The sequence below is a fragment of the Triticum aestivum genome, chromosome 1A (assembly GCF_018294505.1).
Source record: "Triticum aestivum cultivar Chinese Spring chromosome 1A, IWGSC CS RefSeq v2.1, whole genome shotgun sequence".
Classification (NCBI taxonomy): domain Eukaryota; kingdom Viridiplantae; phylum Streptophyta; class Magnoliopsida; order Poales; family Poaceae; genus Triticum; species Triticum aestivum.
The window spans coordinates 311,432,783-311,450,178 of record NC_057794.1 but is presented as its reverse complement, the minus strand read 5'-3'; the positions used below and the strand labels follow the sequence as shown (position 1 = coordinate 311,450,178).

At 49.7% G+C, this 17,396-nt stretch overlaps 1 protein-coding gene across 2 annotated transcripts; it reads left to right on the top strand.

Annotated features, from left to right (window-relative positions):
- The first annotated feature begins 1,362 nt into the window (after positions 1–1,362).
- Positions 1,363–16,972, top strand: LOC123047991 (folylpolyglutamate synthase). 2 transcript variants are annotated; one of them, XM_044471255.1, is made up of 16 exons: positions 1,363–1,625; positions 1,724–1,851; positions 1,941–2,006; positions 3,042–3,151; positions 3,323–3,383; positions 3,555–3,638; positions 4,147–4,203; positions 4,591–4,651; positions 4,736–4,782; positions 4,932–5,009; positions 5,128–5,292; positions 5,375–5,626; positions 5,729–5,807; positions 9,581–9,736; positions 9,840–9,949; positions 16,559–16,972. In XM_044471255.1, exons 1-16 carry the CDS (start codon positions 1,382–1,384, stop codon positions 16,616–16,618), a joined length of 1,758 nt encoding a protein of 585 aa, XP_044327190.1. In that variant the 5' UTR covers positions 1,363–1,381; the 3' UTR covers positions 16,619–16,972. The 2 variants fall into 2 exon arrangements, with proteins under 2 accessions (XP_044327190.1, XP_044327189.1); XM_044471254.1 differs by having other exon boundaries at positions 4,932–5,040; positions 5,144–5,292.
- Positions 16,973–17,396: the final 424 nt, after the last annotated feature.

The window sequence follows — 17,396 nt, the reverse complement described above, 5'->3', positions numbered from 1 at the left end:
TAAGGAGACACAAACATGTCATTGAACTACATGCACCTTGTAAAAAAGAAAATTAACATGCCATTATCTCGTGATAGGTTAGAAGTGTTTCATTTGTAAATTAGACATACAATGGACTAGACTTTTTGAAGCGGTGACAATGCCAGAGTAATGGGGTGAATAGAATGGAAGTAAAGGGGTAGTAGGGCTCAAACTAAATATGTACTTTGTTTTCTTGCAAGGTGATGGTGGTTAAGGAGACATGACAATATCCAAGGATGAAGGAAGCGGGAGAGAATCGACCTCTATATTAATTGAAATCACATGCCATCATAAAATGGCATACATTTGGATCTATAATTTTTCACATGGCAACCCACAAGCATTCAGCCAGCATCACAAGCAACGCTATCAATCACTATTCATGGGTGCTTCACACATGCCTTCTCATTGTGTGTGTTTGAATGCAAGCCCATAGAAAAATATGGGAGCCTTGTATTGTATAAGCTTGACCAATAATTTACACTGTGTTTTCATGGAAGAAGATGAAAAAATTGAATTCGTGCTCTCGTTCAAATGTAATAATAGATGTAGGAAGTGTCTTTCCAACTTTAATCAGTGTCAACCATCCTAACATGAAGATTACAAATATCAACACCACTTCATTAACACAAGCTCTACAGACCGCATCACTAAACCCCATGGGCTCTCATCCCTCAAGCATGACACTGAGCATGGTGTTAGATTTGTCAAATGAATAAAAAAACCAAGAAATGGTGACACATGCATTGTCGGGCGGCAACAAAAGGCAACTCTTCCTGCCCAATGCAGAAGAAAGCTCGCGGGATATAGCCAATGCCCAAAGGAGAGAAGACATGGGCAATGATAAGAAGACATTTTCAATTATGAACTTTGGTGACATGTTCAAGATAAGACGGAGCAAGACATTGTCAGAGTCAGGGGCACATATAGGACACCCCATCAAGCTCATTTTCCTTTATACATTTGTTATTCATATACATAGTGTGTAACACCCTCAACTCCAAAACATGTGTGATTTTTCTCAGAAAAATAGAAAAAAATGTGGTTTTTGGCACAAACAAATGTGATATTTAGATTGTTTTTAGCAACATGTGCTATTTAGAAAAAAAAAAAGCAACATGTGATACTTAGAAATGAGTGGATGACACATGTCATGGGCCAGGATTGCGGGAAAAGGCTCCATAAAATGGGCCACGCTACCTCGTAGTAACCTGTTAAGCCCAAAACAATAAATAAATGAGGCCTGTTGTTTCTTCCGCACAGCGCTAGAGCCCAACACAGCGTTCCCGAGAAAAACCCAAAACCCAACACAACGGCGATAAAGGAAGCTGAGCGCTCCACATCACACGATTGGTGAGCGATGCGCGCGAGCGGCGGCGCGAGCCCACGACCCGCACCACCGAAGCGCTCCGCCCCTCCGACCACCACCAAACTACCAGTGCCCGCCTCCTCCTCCCTCGCCATGCCGGCCCCTCGCCTCGCCCACCTCCGCCGCCTACTCTCCCTCCACTCCCCACCTCCCCACCCACTCGCCCCCAGCCCCGCCCGCCCCCTCCGCCCATCCTTCCACCTCCCCCGCGCCATGGCCGGCGCCGCACAGGCAGGTAAGCTCGCGAACCGGACTGAAACAGAAACTTCCTCTCTGCTCCATTTGGGGACAGCGAATGATGCGGCGGTGCGTGTGCGTGGGGGGTGGGCGCAGGTGCGGCGACGGGGTCGGCGGAGTACGAGGAGGTGCTGGGGTGCCTGGCGTCGCTGATCAAGCAGAAGGTGCGCGCGGACACCGGCAACCGCGGCAATCAGTGGGAGCTCATGGCCAAGTACCTGCAGGTGGTGTTGCTGCGACGGCGGTCTATTCGATTCATCTGTGGTTTGTTCTGTTGTTCCTGATTGCTGTTTGGTTTGTTTTGTTTTGCTAGATACTGGAACTGGAGGAGCCCATCACGCGGCTGAAGGTGGTTCACGTCGCCGGGACCAAAGGGAAGGTGAGTGCAGCTGGACGCGGCGTTAGGGATGGCGTTGCTGGGTTAAGATTTGAATTGTTCCGGAATTCTGGATGGGTTTAGGCTTGCGGTTTTAGTTTATTGGTAACCAAGCACAGCAATAGTTGTAACAGTATGAACTAGTGTTATCTACATCGTTTGCATTTCAACTCTGTTTTCTCGTGAAACGTTGGATTGGCAAGATGACCACATTGCCCCTCCGCCTCTGTCTCAATCTTCCCTGGACGCTGGTGGGGGCACATCCTCGGGCCTTCATCCAAGTCTCTACGCAGGTGCCACACTGTTATATGTTTGGTCGAATGTCTGGAAGGAGCAGAGCAGACACATTTTTAGAAAGGGAATGAAATGACTTCTTAGATGCCGAGCGGATTTCTTTCCTCACTCAAGAGGATATCTTACTCCCTCCGTTCCAAATTACTCGTCGCAGAGATGGACGTATCTAGAACTAAAATACATCTAGATACATCCATACCTGCGACAAGTAATTCGGAACGGAGGGAGTACATTATAGTGTGTCTTGCAGTGTTTAAGCCAACAGGTAGACAGCCTGCTTCTTTGTTTTGCCGAGGCGACCGAGCCCCCCTCCCCCCTATACTTTTAGAACTTTGTTCCTCTGAATGAAGGACGACGCTCCTACCGTTTTTCCAAAAAGAGAAGGAAAATAAAACATTGGATTGCCTTGTTTTTTATGTGTGTCTTCATCTGGCGTGAAACACGGAGTAATACAAATTGGCATCAAGCAGTTTACTTTAGAAACTAACATAATTGCTGAAGTAGCCTTTACCTGAGGCCTTGCTTATTTTAATGAAGTGTTTGTAATTTTGTAGTCTGTGTTGTGTTTCTAGTTGTTTGTGATAATGGTTTATGACCCAGCGATATCCAACAATATAAACAGACTATAGCACTTTCTGATTGTTTCCGTGCGCACTTACTGAGTCAATCCTTTGTGATATTCTTGCAAAGAAAATTTTTCTGCAGAGCGGCTGTTAACTTCTCTGGGCTTTTTATATCCGCCAGGGTTCAACATGCACATTTGCTGAGTCAATTCTTCGATCATGTGGTTTCCGCACTGGACTTTTCACCTCTCCACACTTGATTGATGTCCGTGAGCGGTTTCGGCTTGATGGGTACTTTTCTCTTTGCTGTGATGCTACATTTTTTAAAATGAAAGTCTTTAGTTGCTTCTCATTATAATTAGACTTGAGGGAATTACTATTGTTGAGTGACTTATTTAATTCGTCCTATCACTATGCATCATTGTACTTACCTATTACCCTTTTTTTCTGGTGAGGTTACAGGCTGGACATTTCAGAAGAAAAGTTTATTAGGTATTTCTGGTGGTGCTGGAACAAATTGAAGGTACTAGTAAATATCACCTGTTTTATTTCATATGATGCCATTGCGGCTGTATCATGTTGAAGCAGGACTATATGAAATAAATACTAGTGGAATCTGCATCATTTCTTTTCATGAACTTTAATACTTTCCTTAAAACACCCATTAATGTGGTGAATTTGGTTTACGTTTCAGGTCAAAACTGGTGATGATATTCCAATGCCAGCCTACTTTAGGTTCCTTGCGCTGCTAGCATTCAAGATTTTTTCAGATGAGCAGGTTAATACTTTTCGAATACTTATTGTTCGACAAGCTTTCACTCTTGTCATGAATCTGGATAAATACATGTTTGGGCCTTTTCTTATATGTGAATTTTTGAAGACTTTCCCCATCTAAAGGCTAGACATTGTGGACACTTGCTCATTGTGTATCAGATTATTTGTATGTTTATGAAAGAAATGGCTTTATTGTCTGTAAAAGGCTGCCAGTACCCACCTCCATAATAATTTTCATCTTCACTCGAACTGTCTGTAGGGGTGAGTGTATGCGCGTGTATACGAGCGCTTGCATCTGTACTTTGTTAAAAAAAGCCTATATTACTGAGTACTGACAGGTGTCATATGACTGGTAATTTGAACTGTGAAAGGGTCAGTTATCAGGTAGTTTTATTCAAAGGCATCGTGATTTTCTAGGTAGATGAGCCTGTGGTATACTTCTCGATTTTCAGAACTGCATTTATGATGGTTTCCTAGAATGTACTCATTTTGTGTGTTGTGTGTTTAAGCAGGTGGATGTAGCTGTGCTGGAGGTCGGTTTGGGAGGGAAATATGATGCAACAAATGTGGTTTGTGACATTTCTATGATCATTTTGTAGTTAAATAATCCACATTAATATGAAGTGCCTGTATGACATGATCACCAACCAAAAAGAAAGCTCATACACCAGCACATGTGGTCCTTTTGATACTTCACTTTGATTCTGATTTTAATACTAAACTTGCATATGTACTTTAGCTGCCAAAAGGCTGGTCGGAGATCACAGTGCAAACTATAGCAGAATGACAGTCATGTAGTTCATTTAACCTAAGTTCACCTGTAAGATATCTAGAATCTGTCTGGAATGCATACTAAGCTTATCTTTCTTCCTATTTTAGCCCATTGAGATCACCGTCAACATCTTGACTTAAAAGACCGGAGAGCATAACTGCTGTGAAAATTGAAACTTTTGCAGGTAAAAGCACCTGTAGTTTGTGGGATATCTTCCCTCGGATACGATCACATGGAAATTCTTGGTTAGTCATGAAACTGAATGAAAAAATAAAATCCCTTGCATCCGTAGTAAACTGGTTTCATTCATGTTGTCGATGCTTGAGCAGGAAATTCACTTGTAGAAATTGCTGGGGAGAAAGCTGGAATATTGAAGGTTTCTCTCGACCTATTTTTTTCCTTAACATATTTTTTAGGAGAATGTAACATGTTTGCTTTGCTCCTATCTCCTTCAGCTGACAACTTCTGTAATTAAATTTGACTGTTGTTTTGTACCTGCATGACTTTCTTTTTATCAAAACACAGAAGGGAGTTCCAGCCTATACAGTTCCACAACCAGAGGAGGCAATGTCTGTACTGAAGCAGAGAGCTTCTGAATTGGGTGTATGTCATATTCCGTGCTACACATTTTTTGGTCGCCTCTCTGCCTGCCACATTCTGATTGCAATGAGCATGACTATAGTTTGGTCCAGTTAATTTATGAAACTTAAATTCATTAAAGGTTTCTATCCGAATAGTTCCACCTTTGGACCCACGGCAATTAGAAGATCAACCTCTTGGGCTGCATGGTGAACACCAGTACATGAATGCAGGCCTTGCAGTTGCATTGGCTAATACCTGGCTTGAGAGGCAAGGACATTTGGACAGAATACATGTCAAAGATCATGTAAGTATTCCAAACTGGCATTTATTTATTTTCCGCAAAAGGATAATGTTAGGATCAGTTATCATGTTACCATGGAGTGCAGGGCACCTTACCAGATCAGTTCATCAAAGGGCTATCGATTGCTTGTTTGCAAGGCCGAGCACAGATTGTCCCAGATCTACAAGTGAGCTCAGAATGTAAGGATGCCAGTTATCCCTTAGTTTTCTATTTGGATGGGGCACATAGCCCAGAAAGTATGGAAATATGCGCAAAGTGGTTTTCCCATGTTACGAAAAAGGATGCAGCACAACCAGGTCCTTTGGAGCAGCCTCGTAGTGGTATCAATTCTAAGAAGGTATGCTATGCCTTGCAGTGGCAGCCTTTCGGATTAAAGCAATGTTGAAATGGTCTCTCTCTCTCTCTCTCACACACACATTCTCTTGTGGGACGCTTTCAGATTCTCCTGTTCAATTGCATGTCAGTAAGAGATCCTCAGATATTGCTTCCACGTCTTCTAGATACATGTGCTCAGAAAGGTACGTCAACATAATTCTTTGCTGATGTATCAATGATGATCTTGAACAATGCAACTATTTCATTTTGTAGTTACTAGCAAACATGCCCGTGCGTTGCAACGGGAGGAAAAATCATAGATCTGTAAACAAATTAGCATTGATGATTCCCCTCCTGACCTTCACATACTCTATTTTAACATGGCACTCATCCTCCATGTCGCCACTCATCTTCCTTTTCTATGGCCGCTTCCTGTGTTGCAAAACTCGATGCTCATGTCTTTGGAGCCCTTTTGCAGCTCGGACACGAGCCGCTCCTTTCAACCTCTCAGGATTTTGTATGTGTTATTATCCATCGTGTCCTTGCTCGGATTACCACCGTAATTCACCTCACTTTTTGTTAACGGTAGCCTGCTCCTTGTTTACTCCGTCATTTTGATCCGCGGCAGAATAAAAAAAATGGAGTAAATTAGCAGCACAGGATGATGTTTAACTAAATATCTTAAATAGCATCATGATTACCTGGGAATTGGTAACACCTTCTTTTGACAACTCACATGACTTGCCTGTTACTCATCACTCCATTGGCTAATACGTCATTGTTGCCCCACTCAAACGGAGACCAGGTTGCGGGTTGATCAAACCAGTCTCAGACTACAGTTGAACTAAATACAAAAAAATGTATCTATCTAAATAGGATCTTAAAATATAATAACATATGCGAAAATCTGCACGCATAGTTAATCTAACAAATATATTTCTCTATATGTACCATATGAGCTCTACTTAAAATATTAAATGTCAGATTCATGAATCTTTCCCCCTTTCCTTCAACTCAAAACCATGAATTAGCGATGATGGCTTTGGACCTGCCCATGAAAACGATTGCAGCAATGAACAAGATTTGTAGAGGATTCCTGTGGTGCAGAAGGAAGGAGGCGAATGGTGGTAACTGTGCAGTTGCTTGGGAGACTGTGTGCACCCCGAAGTGGGCTGGTGGTCTCGATCTGCCTAACCTACGCTGGATGAATGTGGCAATGCAAACTAGATGGCCATGGCTTAAGAGAACGGACAATACCAGACCTTGGAAGGAATTTAACATCAAAGTCCCCAAAGACTCGTTGCTACTCTTCAAAGCAGCCACAAGGAGCACTGCATGGGATGGTCAATCGACCTTGTTCTGGGAGGACCGCTGGTTGAATGGACAAAGGGTTCAGGAGGTCGCTCCCTTGATCTACAACATGATCCCGGCGCGGATTCGCACTAATCGGACAGTCCGGGAGGCCATGGGGGATGGAGCATGGGCACAGGATGTGGGTCCGAACTTAGGATTGGATGCTTTGCATGAGTTTCTTCTACTGTGGCATGAGGTCGTCGCTTGGGAGCCTACGGATGACGTGCAAGACGAATTTTCTTGGTCTTGGGAGGATAATGGGCAGTTCACGGTTCGATCGGCATATGCGGCAAAGTTCTGGCCGAGAGAAGTGGCACCCGCAGCGGATCTCACTTGGAAATCAAGGGCGCCCTCACAATGCAAAATTTTCACATGGTTTGCCCTGCGGGATAGATGCTGGACGTAGGACCGCCTGGCAAGGCGAGGACTACCGCATCAAGATGCATGCCCCTTTTGCGACCAGGAGGAGGAGGAGTCTATCAACCACATCTTGCTTACATGTGTTTTTGCCAGGGTGATCTGGGCGGAGTACTGTCAGGCCTGGGGAAAGCCGGATTGGGTGCCGTCGCAGCATGACGCTCTCACGCCATGGTTGTAAAGATGGGGCCTAACAAAGCCAGTACGAAAGACTTGTGCACCATCCTTGGGCTTACCTTGTGGGAACTGTGGAAGCACAGGAATGCTATTGTCTTTGATGGCGTGCGGCCTTCGTGTGAGACGCTACATGGTAGGATTAGACTAGAGGGTCTAGTTTGGTTGTCGGCCGGCCTGCTAAAAGGAGATGTTGCACCCTGCTTTAGTCGGTTAGCGTGGTGGGATAGGCGTGAGGAGTGAAGTAGTATGTAAACTCTTGTAACTAACGGTGGAGGCATTCTTTTGCCCTTCTTTAATATATGATATGCACACTCGTGCATATTCGAGAAAAAAACCCCATGAATTAGCCTGTATGTGGAATAGATTTAAGAATCATACAATTCTAAGTTCTAATTAACAAATGGATCGCCACCCAGTTCTCAACTCTCCCCTAAAAAAAAGACACTCATGTGAAAAAAGAATAAAGAAGATATGTCTGTTATATTTCCCATGAGCTTTCTTCTTCTTCTTCTATTTTTTTGTTCTATCCCTCTTCTGCATTCTGATTTCTGTTTGGATTTATAAGAGGGACTGCCAAATCAGTTTACCAAACAATCCTTATTATTCACATTCTCTGCTTGCCATGTCCGAGTCTGGCATCTGCCGGGCGTACCGCGGCGGGCTGCACGATTAGCCAAAAAATTAGCCGCATACAGTGATGCCTTTAATCTTCTTATAAAATTTATTTCCTTCTTTTAATCCTCCCTTCCTTTAATTAGCCGCCAGTGATCGCTGGGTCGTTACTTGCCTCGCTGATGGACAGTGGAGATCCCAGTCGCTCAGATGGGCCGCCTAATCGCTGGTCCGTTTCTTGCCTTGCTAGAGGGACAGGACACAAACTTATTGTATGCTGAAATTGGAATCCTGTTCGGGCCAGTTAGTCTGGTTCAAATCCTGGGCACATCACATCCCTGTTCGTGCTCACAATACTGAAATTCATCAGTTCCCGCAAAGCTGGTTTGAGTGTGCACGCACGTCCATCCTATGGAATATATTCCTTGCAGTCCGTCCACATTTCATGACATTAAATCCTTTCCCTTTTTAATAGTCCCAAGACACAGCCGACAAATTCCATTCCATTCCCTTAGTTGCACACCTTTCCTTTTTAATAGCCCCACATGACAGCCCACAATTTCTGTTTAACGATCAGAATCTATGTACCTTCTTTATATATACCCTCGACAGCCCATAATTCATCTCGTCCGTCCTCCCTGTTGTTGTCAAGGCGTCTTGCTGATATGAATTTGCAATTCTATATAAACTGGTCCTTATGTGTCTTCAGGAGCGAGGTGGTATTATTAACACTAAATATGAATGCCCGAGTTGGTTGGTGCAGCTTGCGACTCTTATACTTCCAAGTCACGAGTTCGATCCCCCAGCGCGGCATTTTTTTTTGCGTGGATGGTCCATACGAAAAGGCCCATCTGTGGCCCAGTAGCGCAGTGAAGACCGGGCTAGGCGCACGATTTTTTGCCGTACTAGCCCCCATCCGTAGCTACTCTTTTCACGAGGCTCACATATTCATGACGGAGTGCGTGTTGGTTAAAAAAATACAATGTCTTTTTTATAAATATTAATGACGGGACGAAACCAAGAATATCACCTTGCTTTATTAGTAGGTATAGACTCAGCATGTTTTGAGGAAACAAATTTCTACTAGAGCAATTGTTGGCTTTTACATTTTGCTTTTTTATTTTAGCTATGGCTTTTGTAAATAAGCTTGTACTCCTTGTTTTTTTCAGTTAATGAAATGGGCAGAGTCCCCGCCTTTAACGTCAAAGAGAAGTTGTTCATTTGCGTGCCATGTAGATAATCTGTCTTGTATTTCCATAATGGCTTGTGTGGTTGAATGAACTACCAGCAAGCGACTGTCTGAAGTCACTGGCATAATTTTCTTTGTGCTTACTTTTCAAGATGAACAATATACTACTACTGTAAGTTGAGTGGATGCTTTCGTTGCTCTTCTATAGTGACAAGTTATTTTGCCCAGGCCTCCGCTTTGATCAGGCCTTATTTGTGCCAAATCAATCGCAATACAACAAGCTTGGTTCACATGCATCACCACCTCCAGGGAGAGAGCAAATTGATTTGTCATGGCAGTTGTCACTCCAAACAGTCTGGGAAGACTTGCTTCGCGGCAAGAAAGGTATTCTAAAAATTCATCGCAGTTAGTTCTCAAACTGGGTTGTACTGTCAACACGACCATTTGAGTTAAAGATGATTGATGAACTTCAATGGGAACAATGCAGGTCTAAATGGCACAAGTTCTAGTGGGGCTAGTTTAGTTTTTGAATCTCTTCCATCAGCAATTAAGTGGCTAAGGGAAACTTCTCAACAAAACCAATCTACTTCATGCCAGGTAATTTTTGGGCATATTTGATTGCTTTCAGTGATGTTCTCTGAAATGTCTCATAGCAGTACTTTTTTTTTGAAACGGAACACAGATTGCATTCCTCTTTCATATCATTGCTGGACAAGTCCCCAGCTACAAGGTTCTGAACAAACTCTGGGAATTGTCACAGCCAAGTAATACATGCACCAGAGTTCAATTTTGCTCCAAACGCTGCTAGCCTATGCGCCACTCGGTTACATGTTCGTGAACAGTTTACAACACATACATCTGAAAAACCTACATGTAACTGAAATTTAATCTCTCTGAAAATGGCCCCCAGTGCAGACAGGTCATATTCCTCAGTAGACACAGACCTTCTCAACTGTGTAGAATCTGTTTCAAACATCACTCTATCACAACCCATTTGGCTAGCAATGTTTATTGCATACAACATAGCCACCGCTTCAGATTGGAAGGCATCAGCCATATGTTCCAGTTTGCCAGCACCTGCAGCTATAGCTGTACCTTGATCATTTCTAATAATAAATCCCCAACCTCCATCATTGGAAATCCTGTGAAAGCTGCATCAGTGTTGATCTTCAATATTCCTGAAGCTGGTTGTTATGACCGGTTTGGTCTATACTAGGAAGAGGCCCACCGGGCATTAGTATTAGGGGCTTGGCCCACAAGTTATCTTAGGCAAGTTATCTTAGGCTAAAGTTATAAATACTAGTTGTAAGACACCGTTGAGATCAAGCAATAAAGATATTATAATCTTCTGTTGCCCGGCTCCTTGAGGAGCCGGAACCCTAGCCGCCGCCTCCAACCCTAGCCGCGACGGCGCCTGTCCGCCGGCGCGCCCGCTCCAGCCCTCGTCCCCCTCCTCCTTGCCCATACAATCTGCGCCGGAGGCCTGGTAGGAACCCTAGTCCTACCAATTTGGTATCCAGAGCACCAGGCCGATCATGTCGCTTCCTCCATCACAGTCGCCGCTGCCAAACACCACCGCCTCACCTACGCTGCCGCCAGCCCCGTCCGCGTCCATGCCGGCGCTCATGTCCGGGACGGCCACCCCGACAGCGCCGACCGCCACTGCGGCGGAGCCGCCCCCCATCCTCTCGCCCGAGGAGGTCTCGGGTACCCTTCGGGAGCTCGTCCAGGCGGTCAAGGGCATCAGCCTCTATCTCGCCGGGAACCAGCCCCCGCCGCCGAGCGCCGCCACCACCGCCTACGGGCCGCCGCCGCTCCAGTGGCCCGCCCCGGCCTTCCAGTCGCCCTACGGCGGGCTGCCCCCGCCGCCGCTGCTGCAGCAGCACTACCCGGCCGCGGGGAACCCTTGGCCCGCGTGGCCGGCCGCCATCGCACCGCTGGGGGACCCTTCCCAGCAGCTTCTCCAGGCGCCCCCGCCGGCTACTTCGACGCTGGCTGCGGCGCCGCAGCTCCACCAGGCGCCGCCACCGTCGACAACATCACCACCCGTGCCCCGGCCCACTGGTCGGCCCCTGCACCAGGTGCAGTTTCCGCCATCGCCATCGCCAATACCCGCGTGGGCGGCCGGCTCGTCTTCGGGCCTGGTGTATACCACGGCGCCGGAGCACCCGACGCCTTCCCCCCGGTTTGACCGTCCCTCCGGCTCGGCGACCTACGCCCCGGAGATTCTCGACCCGGCACACTCGCTGCCGCCGACTGCAGCAGCCCCCGGGCACGGCGGTCTGACACCCCCTCGCTTCGCCAAACTGGACTTCGCCACCTACGAGGGCACGGAGGACCCTCTCAACTGGCTCAACCAGTGCGAGCAGTTCTTTCGCGGACAACGGACGCTCGCTTCGGATCGTACCTGGCTCGCGTCCTATCATCTCCGCGGCGCGGCGCAGACCTGGTACTACGCCCTCGAGCAGGACGAGGGCGGCATGCCACCATGGGAGCGCTTCTGGGAGCTCTGTCTTCTCCGGTTCGGGCCTCCTATCCGCGGGAGCCGCCTGGCGGCCCTCGGCCGTTTACAGTTCACATCCACGGTCCAGGACTACGCCGACCGCTTCCAGGCCCTGGCGTGCCACGCGCCGAGCGTCTCCGGGATTCAGCGCGCCGAGTTATTTGTGGGCGCTCTGCCGGACCATATTCGCGTGGACGTCGAGCTCCGGGATCCCCCCGACCTCCAGACGGCCATGTAGTACGCCCGGGCTTTCGAGCAGCGGGCCCAGGCACTGCAGCAACAGCCCGGACGGGGCGGCCGCCAGCCCAGTCGACCAGCGCCGACTCCTCTAGCACCGGGCCGGCCTCCTCCAGCCGCGATGGCCGCGCCCCCGGCCACCACACGGACTTTCCATCGGTTGTCACCGGCTGAGCAGCAGGAGCGTCGCCGTCAGGGACTCTACTTCAACTGCGATGAGCCCTACACACCGACCCATGTTTGCCCCCGCCTATTTTACTTGGAGCTGGTCGACTACACCGAGGTGGACGACTCGACCGACGCGACACCACCACCCGAGGCGGCCGCGGACACGCCCGCGGATCCCACGGCGACGGCGTGTGTTGTCTCCCTCCACGCCCTCGCCGGCATCCGTGGCGAGCGGACCATGCTGCTGCCGGTGATGATCCATGACGAGCGGCTGGTGGCCCTGCTGGATACTGGCTCCACCCATAACTTCTTGCCCGAGGCGACCATGCGTCGGCTAGCCCTTCCGACGACGGGCGGGGAGCGCCTGCGGATCACGGTGGCGAACGGTGATCGCCTCCGGTGTCATGGGCTCGCCCGCGACGTTCCCATCTCCATTGGTGGCGAACACCTCTCCATTACCTGTGCAGGGATCGACCTCGGCTGCTTCGACTTCATCCTCGGGGTAGATTTTCTCCGGACCCTCGGTCCCATCCTATGGGACTTCGACGCGCTCACGATGACGTTCTGGTGGCTGGGCCGCCGCGTCCGGTGGGACGGCCTTGGGGGCGCTGCGCCAGCCGTGCCACATCTCCAGCTGATCGCCGTGTCCTCGGAGGCCGAGCAACCCCTGCTGGATTCCCTTCTGCAGCAGCACAGCGACCTCTTCGACGAGCCACGGGGTCTTCCGCCCGCCCGGGTGTACGACCATCATATTCACCTCATGCCGGGTACCCCTCCCGTGGCGGTTCGGCCCTACCGCTACCCTCAGCTGCAGAAGGATGAGTTGGAGCGCCAGTGTGCCCTTATGCTCGCCGCGGGCATCATCCGGATCTCCACGTCACCCTTCACCGCCCCGGTGCTGCTCGTCCGCAAGTCGGACGACACTTGGCGTTTCTGCATCGACTACCGCGCCCTGAACGCGCTCACGCTCAAGGACAAGTTCCCTATACCGGTGGTCGACGAGCTCTTGGATGAGCTCCATGGGGCGCGCTTCTTCACCAAGCTCGATCTCCGGTCGGGCTATCATCAGGTGCGTATGCATCCCGACGACATCGCTAAGACGGCGTTTCTTACCCACCATGGCCACTTTGAGTTCTTGGTGATGCCCTTCGGCCTCGCCAACGCCCCAGCGACTTTCCAGGCCCTGATGAACGACGTCCTCCGGCCCTACTTACGGCGGTTTGTGCTTGTTTTCTTTGATGACATTCTTATCTATAGCGCCACCTGGGCTGAGCACCTCCAGCACGTCACCATCGTCTTCAACGAGCTTCGGGCACACCACCTCCACCTTAAGCGCTCGAAGTGCTCGTTCGGGACACCTACCGTCGCCTACCTCGGCCATGTCATCTCTGCCGACGGGGTGGCTATGGACGCCGACAAGGTGGCGGCCGTCTCCGCATGGCCGACACCTCGCTCGCCGCGGGCTCTCCGCGGGTTCCTCGGCCTCGCCGGCTACTACCGAAAATTTATCCGGGAGTTCGGGCTCATCGCGGCGCCCCTCACGCGGTTGCTTCGCCGCGACGCTTTCGCTTGGGACGACGAGGCGACGACGGCATTCGAGGCCCTCAAGGGGGCCCTCACGACGGGCCCCGTCCTCCAGATGCCCGACTTTGACCGCCCGTTCGTGGTGGACTGTGACGCCTCGGGCGCTGGTTTCGGCGCCGTGCTTCATCAGGGCGATGGACCCCTCGCCTTCTTCAGCCGGCCTTTCGCTCCTCGCCATCTCAAGCTGGCGGCATACGAGCGGGAGCTCATTGGCCTTGTGCAGGCTGTTCGTCATTGGCGGCTGTACTTGTGGGGACGGTCCTTCCACATTCGCACGGACCACTACAGCCTGAAGTTCTTGCTGGACCAACGACTGTCGACCGTGCCACAGCACCAGTGGATCAGCAAGCTCTTCGGCTTCGACTTCTCCGTCGAGTATCGGCCGGGTCGCCTTAACACCGTGGCCGATGCGCTGTCCCGTCGCGACTCCGACATCGCTCCCTTCGTCAACGAGTTTGCCGGGGCGGTCCTGTGCATCCGCTCCGGGCCGACGTTCGGTCTCTTCGCCGACATCCGCCGCGCAACTGCGACGGCTGACGACGCCGTCCTTCTTTGGCAGCAGCTCACGTCCGGTGACCTGGAGGAGCCTTGGCGCTTCTCTGACGGACTGCTTCTCCATGGGCGCCGGATCTTTGTTCCGGCGCATGATGATCTCCGTCACTAGGTGTTACAGCTCGCCCACTCGGCAGGTCATGAGGGTGTGCAGAAAACCCTCCATCGTCTTCGCGCCGACTTCTACATCCCTGGCGATCGCGCCCTGGTCCGTGACTGGGTTCGGTCTTGTCAGACATGCCAGCGCAACAAGACAGAGACCCTGCGGCCGTCTGGGTTACTTCAGCCCTTGGAGGTGCCGTCTCAGGTCTGGGCGGATATCTCCATGGACTTCATCGAGGGCCTCCCCAAGGTGGGCGGCAAGTCGGCATCCTCACGGTGGTCGACCGCTTCTCCAAGTATGCCCACTTCATCGCGCTCGGCCATCCGTACACGGCGGCGTCCGTGGCCCGGGCCTTCTTCGACGGCATTGTCCGCCTACACGGGTTCCCTGCTTCGATCGTCAGTGATAGGGACCCAGTATTCACGGGCCATGTCTGGCGCAACCTCTTCAGGATGGCGGGTGTCCAGCTCCGCCTGAGTACGGCGTTCCATCCCTAGACAGACGGTCAGTCCGAGGTGGTTAACAAGGTCATTGCCATGTATTTGCGTTGTGTGACAGGTGATCGGCCTCGCGCTTGGGTGGACTGGCTCTCTTGGGCGGAGTACTGCTACAACACCTCCTATCACTCCGCCCTGCGCGCTACGCCGTTTGAGGTGGTCTATGGTCGACCACCCCCGCCTATACTACCGGTGGACCCGGAGACGGCTCGGACAACGGTTGCGGGTGACCTTATCCGCACCCGTGACGAGATGCTTGCTGAGGTCCGTCAGCGTCTCTTTCAGGCCCAGCAGCTGGCCAAGCATTACTACGACGATCATCATCGCGAGGCGGAGTTCGCGGTCGGTGATTGGGTGTGGCTGCGTCTTCTCCACTGCTCTACGCAGTCACTTGACCCGCGCGCCAAGCGCAAGCTCGGGCCTCGCTACGCCGGGCCCTTCCCTATCTTGGAGCGCATTGGGAAGGTGGCCTATCGTCTTCAGCTTCCAGCCTGCGCTCGCATCCATGACGTCTTCCATGTGGGGCTGCTCAAGCCTTTCCGTGGCGAGCCACCGGCGGCTCCTCCGGCGCTTCCGCCAACCGCCGATGGTCGCATTCTTCCAGAGCCGGCAAAGGTGTTGCAGGCACAGCTCCGTCGTGGTGTCTGGTTTGTCCTCGTCCAGTGGGCGGGCCTTCCGGAGGAGGAGGCTACTTGGGAGCAGCGTGAGGATTTTCGCCAACACTATCCAGACTTTCAGCTCGAGGACGAGCTGTTTGCGCAGGCGGGGAGAGATGTTATGACCGGTTTGGTCTATACTAGGAAGAGGGCCACCGGGCATTAGTATTAGGGGCTTGCCCCACAAGTTATCTTAGGCAAGTTATCTTAGGCTAAAGTTATAAATACTAGTTGTAAGACACTGTTGAGATCAAGCAATAAAGATATTATAATCTTCTGTTGCCCGGCTCCTTGAGGAGCCGGAACCCTAGCCGCCGCCGCCTCCAACCCTAGCCGCGACGGCGCCTGTCCGCCGGCGCGCCCGCTCCAGCCCTCGTCCCCCTCCTCCTTGCCCATACAATCTGCGCCGGAGGCCTGGTAGGAACCCTAGTCCTACCACTGGTCTTGTCCACTTTTGCTTTGGCTGTTGGGCTATCCCCTTCCCTTTCTCCTGTACCTTCATGACATAGCAGTACTACATTATGTCATGCGATGACTGGAGTATTTCACCCAGCCATCCATAACTAGCTACCCCCCTCTAGGCATTTTAGGATTCGCTATCACTTATCCTTTACTGACCCTCATTCACACATGTATGTAATTGTCTGCCCTTTTGGCATATATTATTCTTCTACTTGTTCAATTCACGTTCATTTGCTTGTTTGTTTGTTTACTTCTTCTGGTTCTGCTATTCCATGATTTATACCTGCCATTTTATTACACTGGTGTTTTGGTTTGCTTTATGTTTATTCAGTTCTGCTAATCCATGACTAAGAACATGTGTTATGTATCTGTATTTATTCTCTTGCAAGTTGCAACTACTTTCCTACTCAATTCTTATAGGTTTGTTTTTGTGTACTGAATCAGGTCTTGGTTACTGGCTCCCTGCATCTCATTGGCGATGTCTTAAGATTGATTAAGACCTGATTCTCCTTGTGTCTTCTTGGTGATGTCTCGAGATTTCTCAAGTAAATTTGGTTGGAATACAAGGTTCAGATTGAAGTGTCTGTTTACTAGACCACCATACACCGGAGCCTATTGTTATTTATGATTGGCATCCACAATACAACTACCTGGCTGAAGAATGGGAGACTTGAAGGCCTTTTTATTCTGACGTTGACTAGGCGCAAACATGTTGTACTACCTCATTTTTTGTTTCTGCCTATGTGGGCGCTTGTACAACACTGTAGCCCATTTTTGTTTAAATATATTCGCTCTGCTTTGGAGTGTACAAACAGCGAACTATATTATGATACGAATAACCATGCAAATTTTCAAACTTGGAATAACAATGTTTTCCAAGCTTCGATTCTTCAAAAATTATTGTGTCAAATCCGGATACCCTTCATACCGGCATTCCTTGTTGGAAGATAGAGAATAGACTGACTAATTGTCAGGTACTTTTCCTGCACATCCATCGTAACTTTACTTTGCATTGAAGCAGACAGGACTGACAGGTCACTCTTTTGCAGAGCAAATTCTTGGGACTGAAGCTAGATCAGAGGTATCCTGTTGTTGGTTTGTGGCCCTGAGAAAATAGAGTATGTACATAATGTGAATCCAAATTGGTAATGTTTCACCTTCATTTCTCTTGTTTCTCCATTTCATAGACTAAAGCTACTAGCAACTGAATTGCTCATTTAGATAATTCTAGGAGTTATCTTTTTGTGCCTTGAATTTTTATATAAGCTTTTGCTGCATCGTT

Excerpts from the sequence above, each read along its gene's own strand:
- LOC123047991 (XM_044471254.1), top strand. The coding sequence starts at position 1,382 with ATGCGCGCGAGCGGCGGCGCGAGCCCACGACCCGCACCACCGAAGCGC. Across the intron at positions 1,626-1,723 it reads GGCCGGCGCCGCACAGGCAG|GTGCGGCGACGGGGTCGGCG; the intron begins GTAAGCTCGCGA and ends GGGTGGGCGCAG. Across the intron at positions 5,041-5,143 it reads TCCGTGCTACACATTTTTTG|TTCCACCTTTGGACCCACGG; the intron begins GTCGCCTCTCTG and ends CTATCCGAATAG.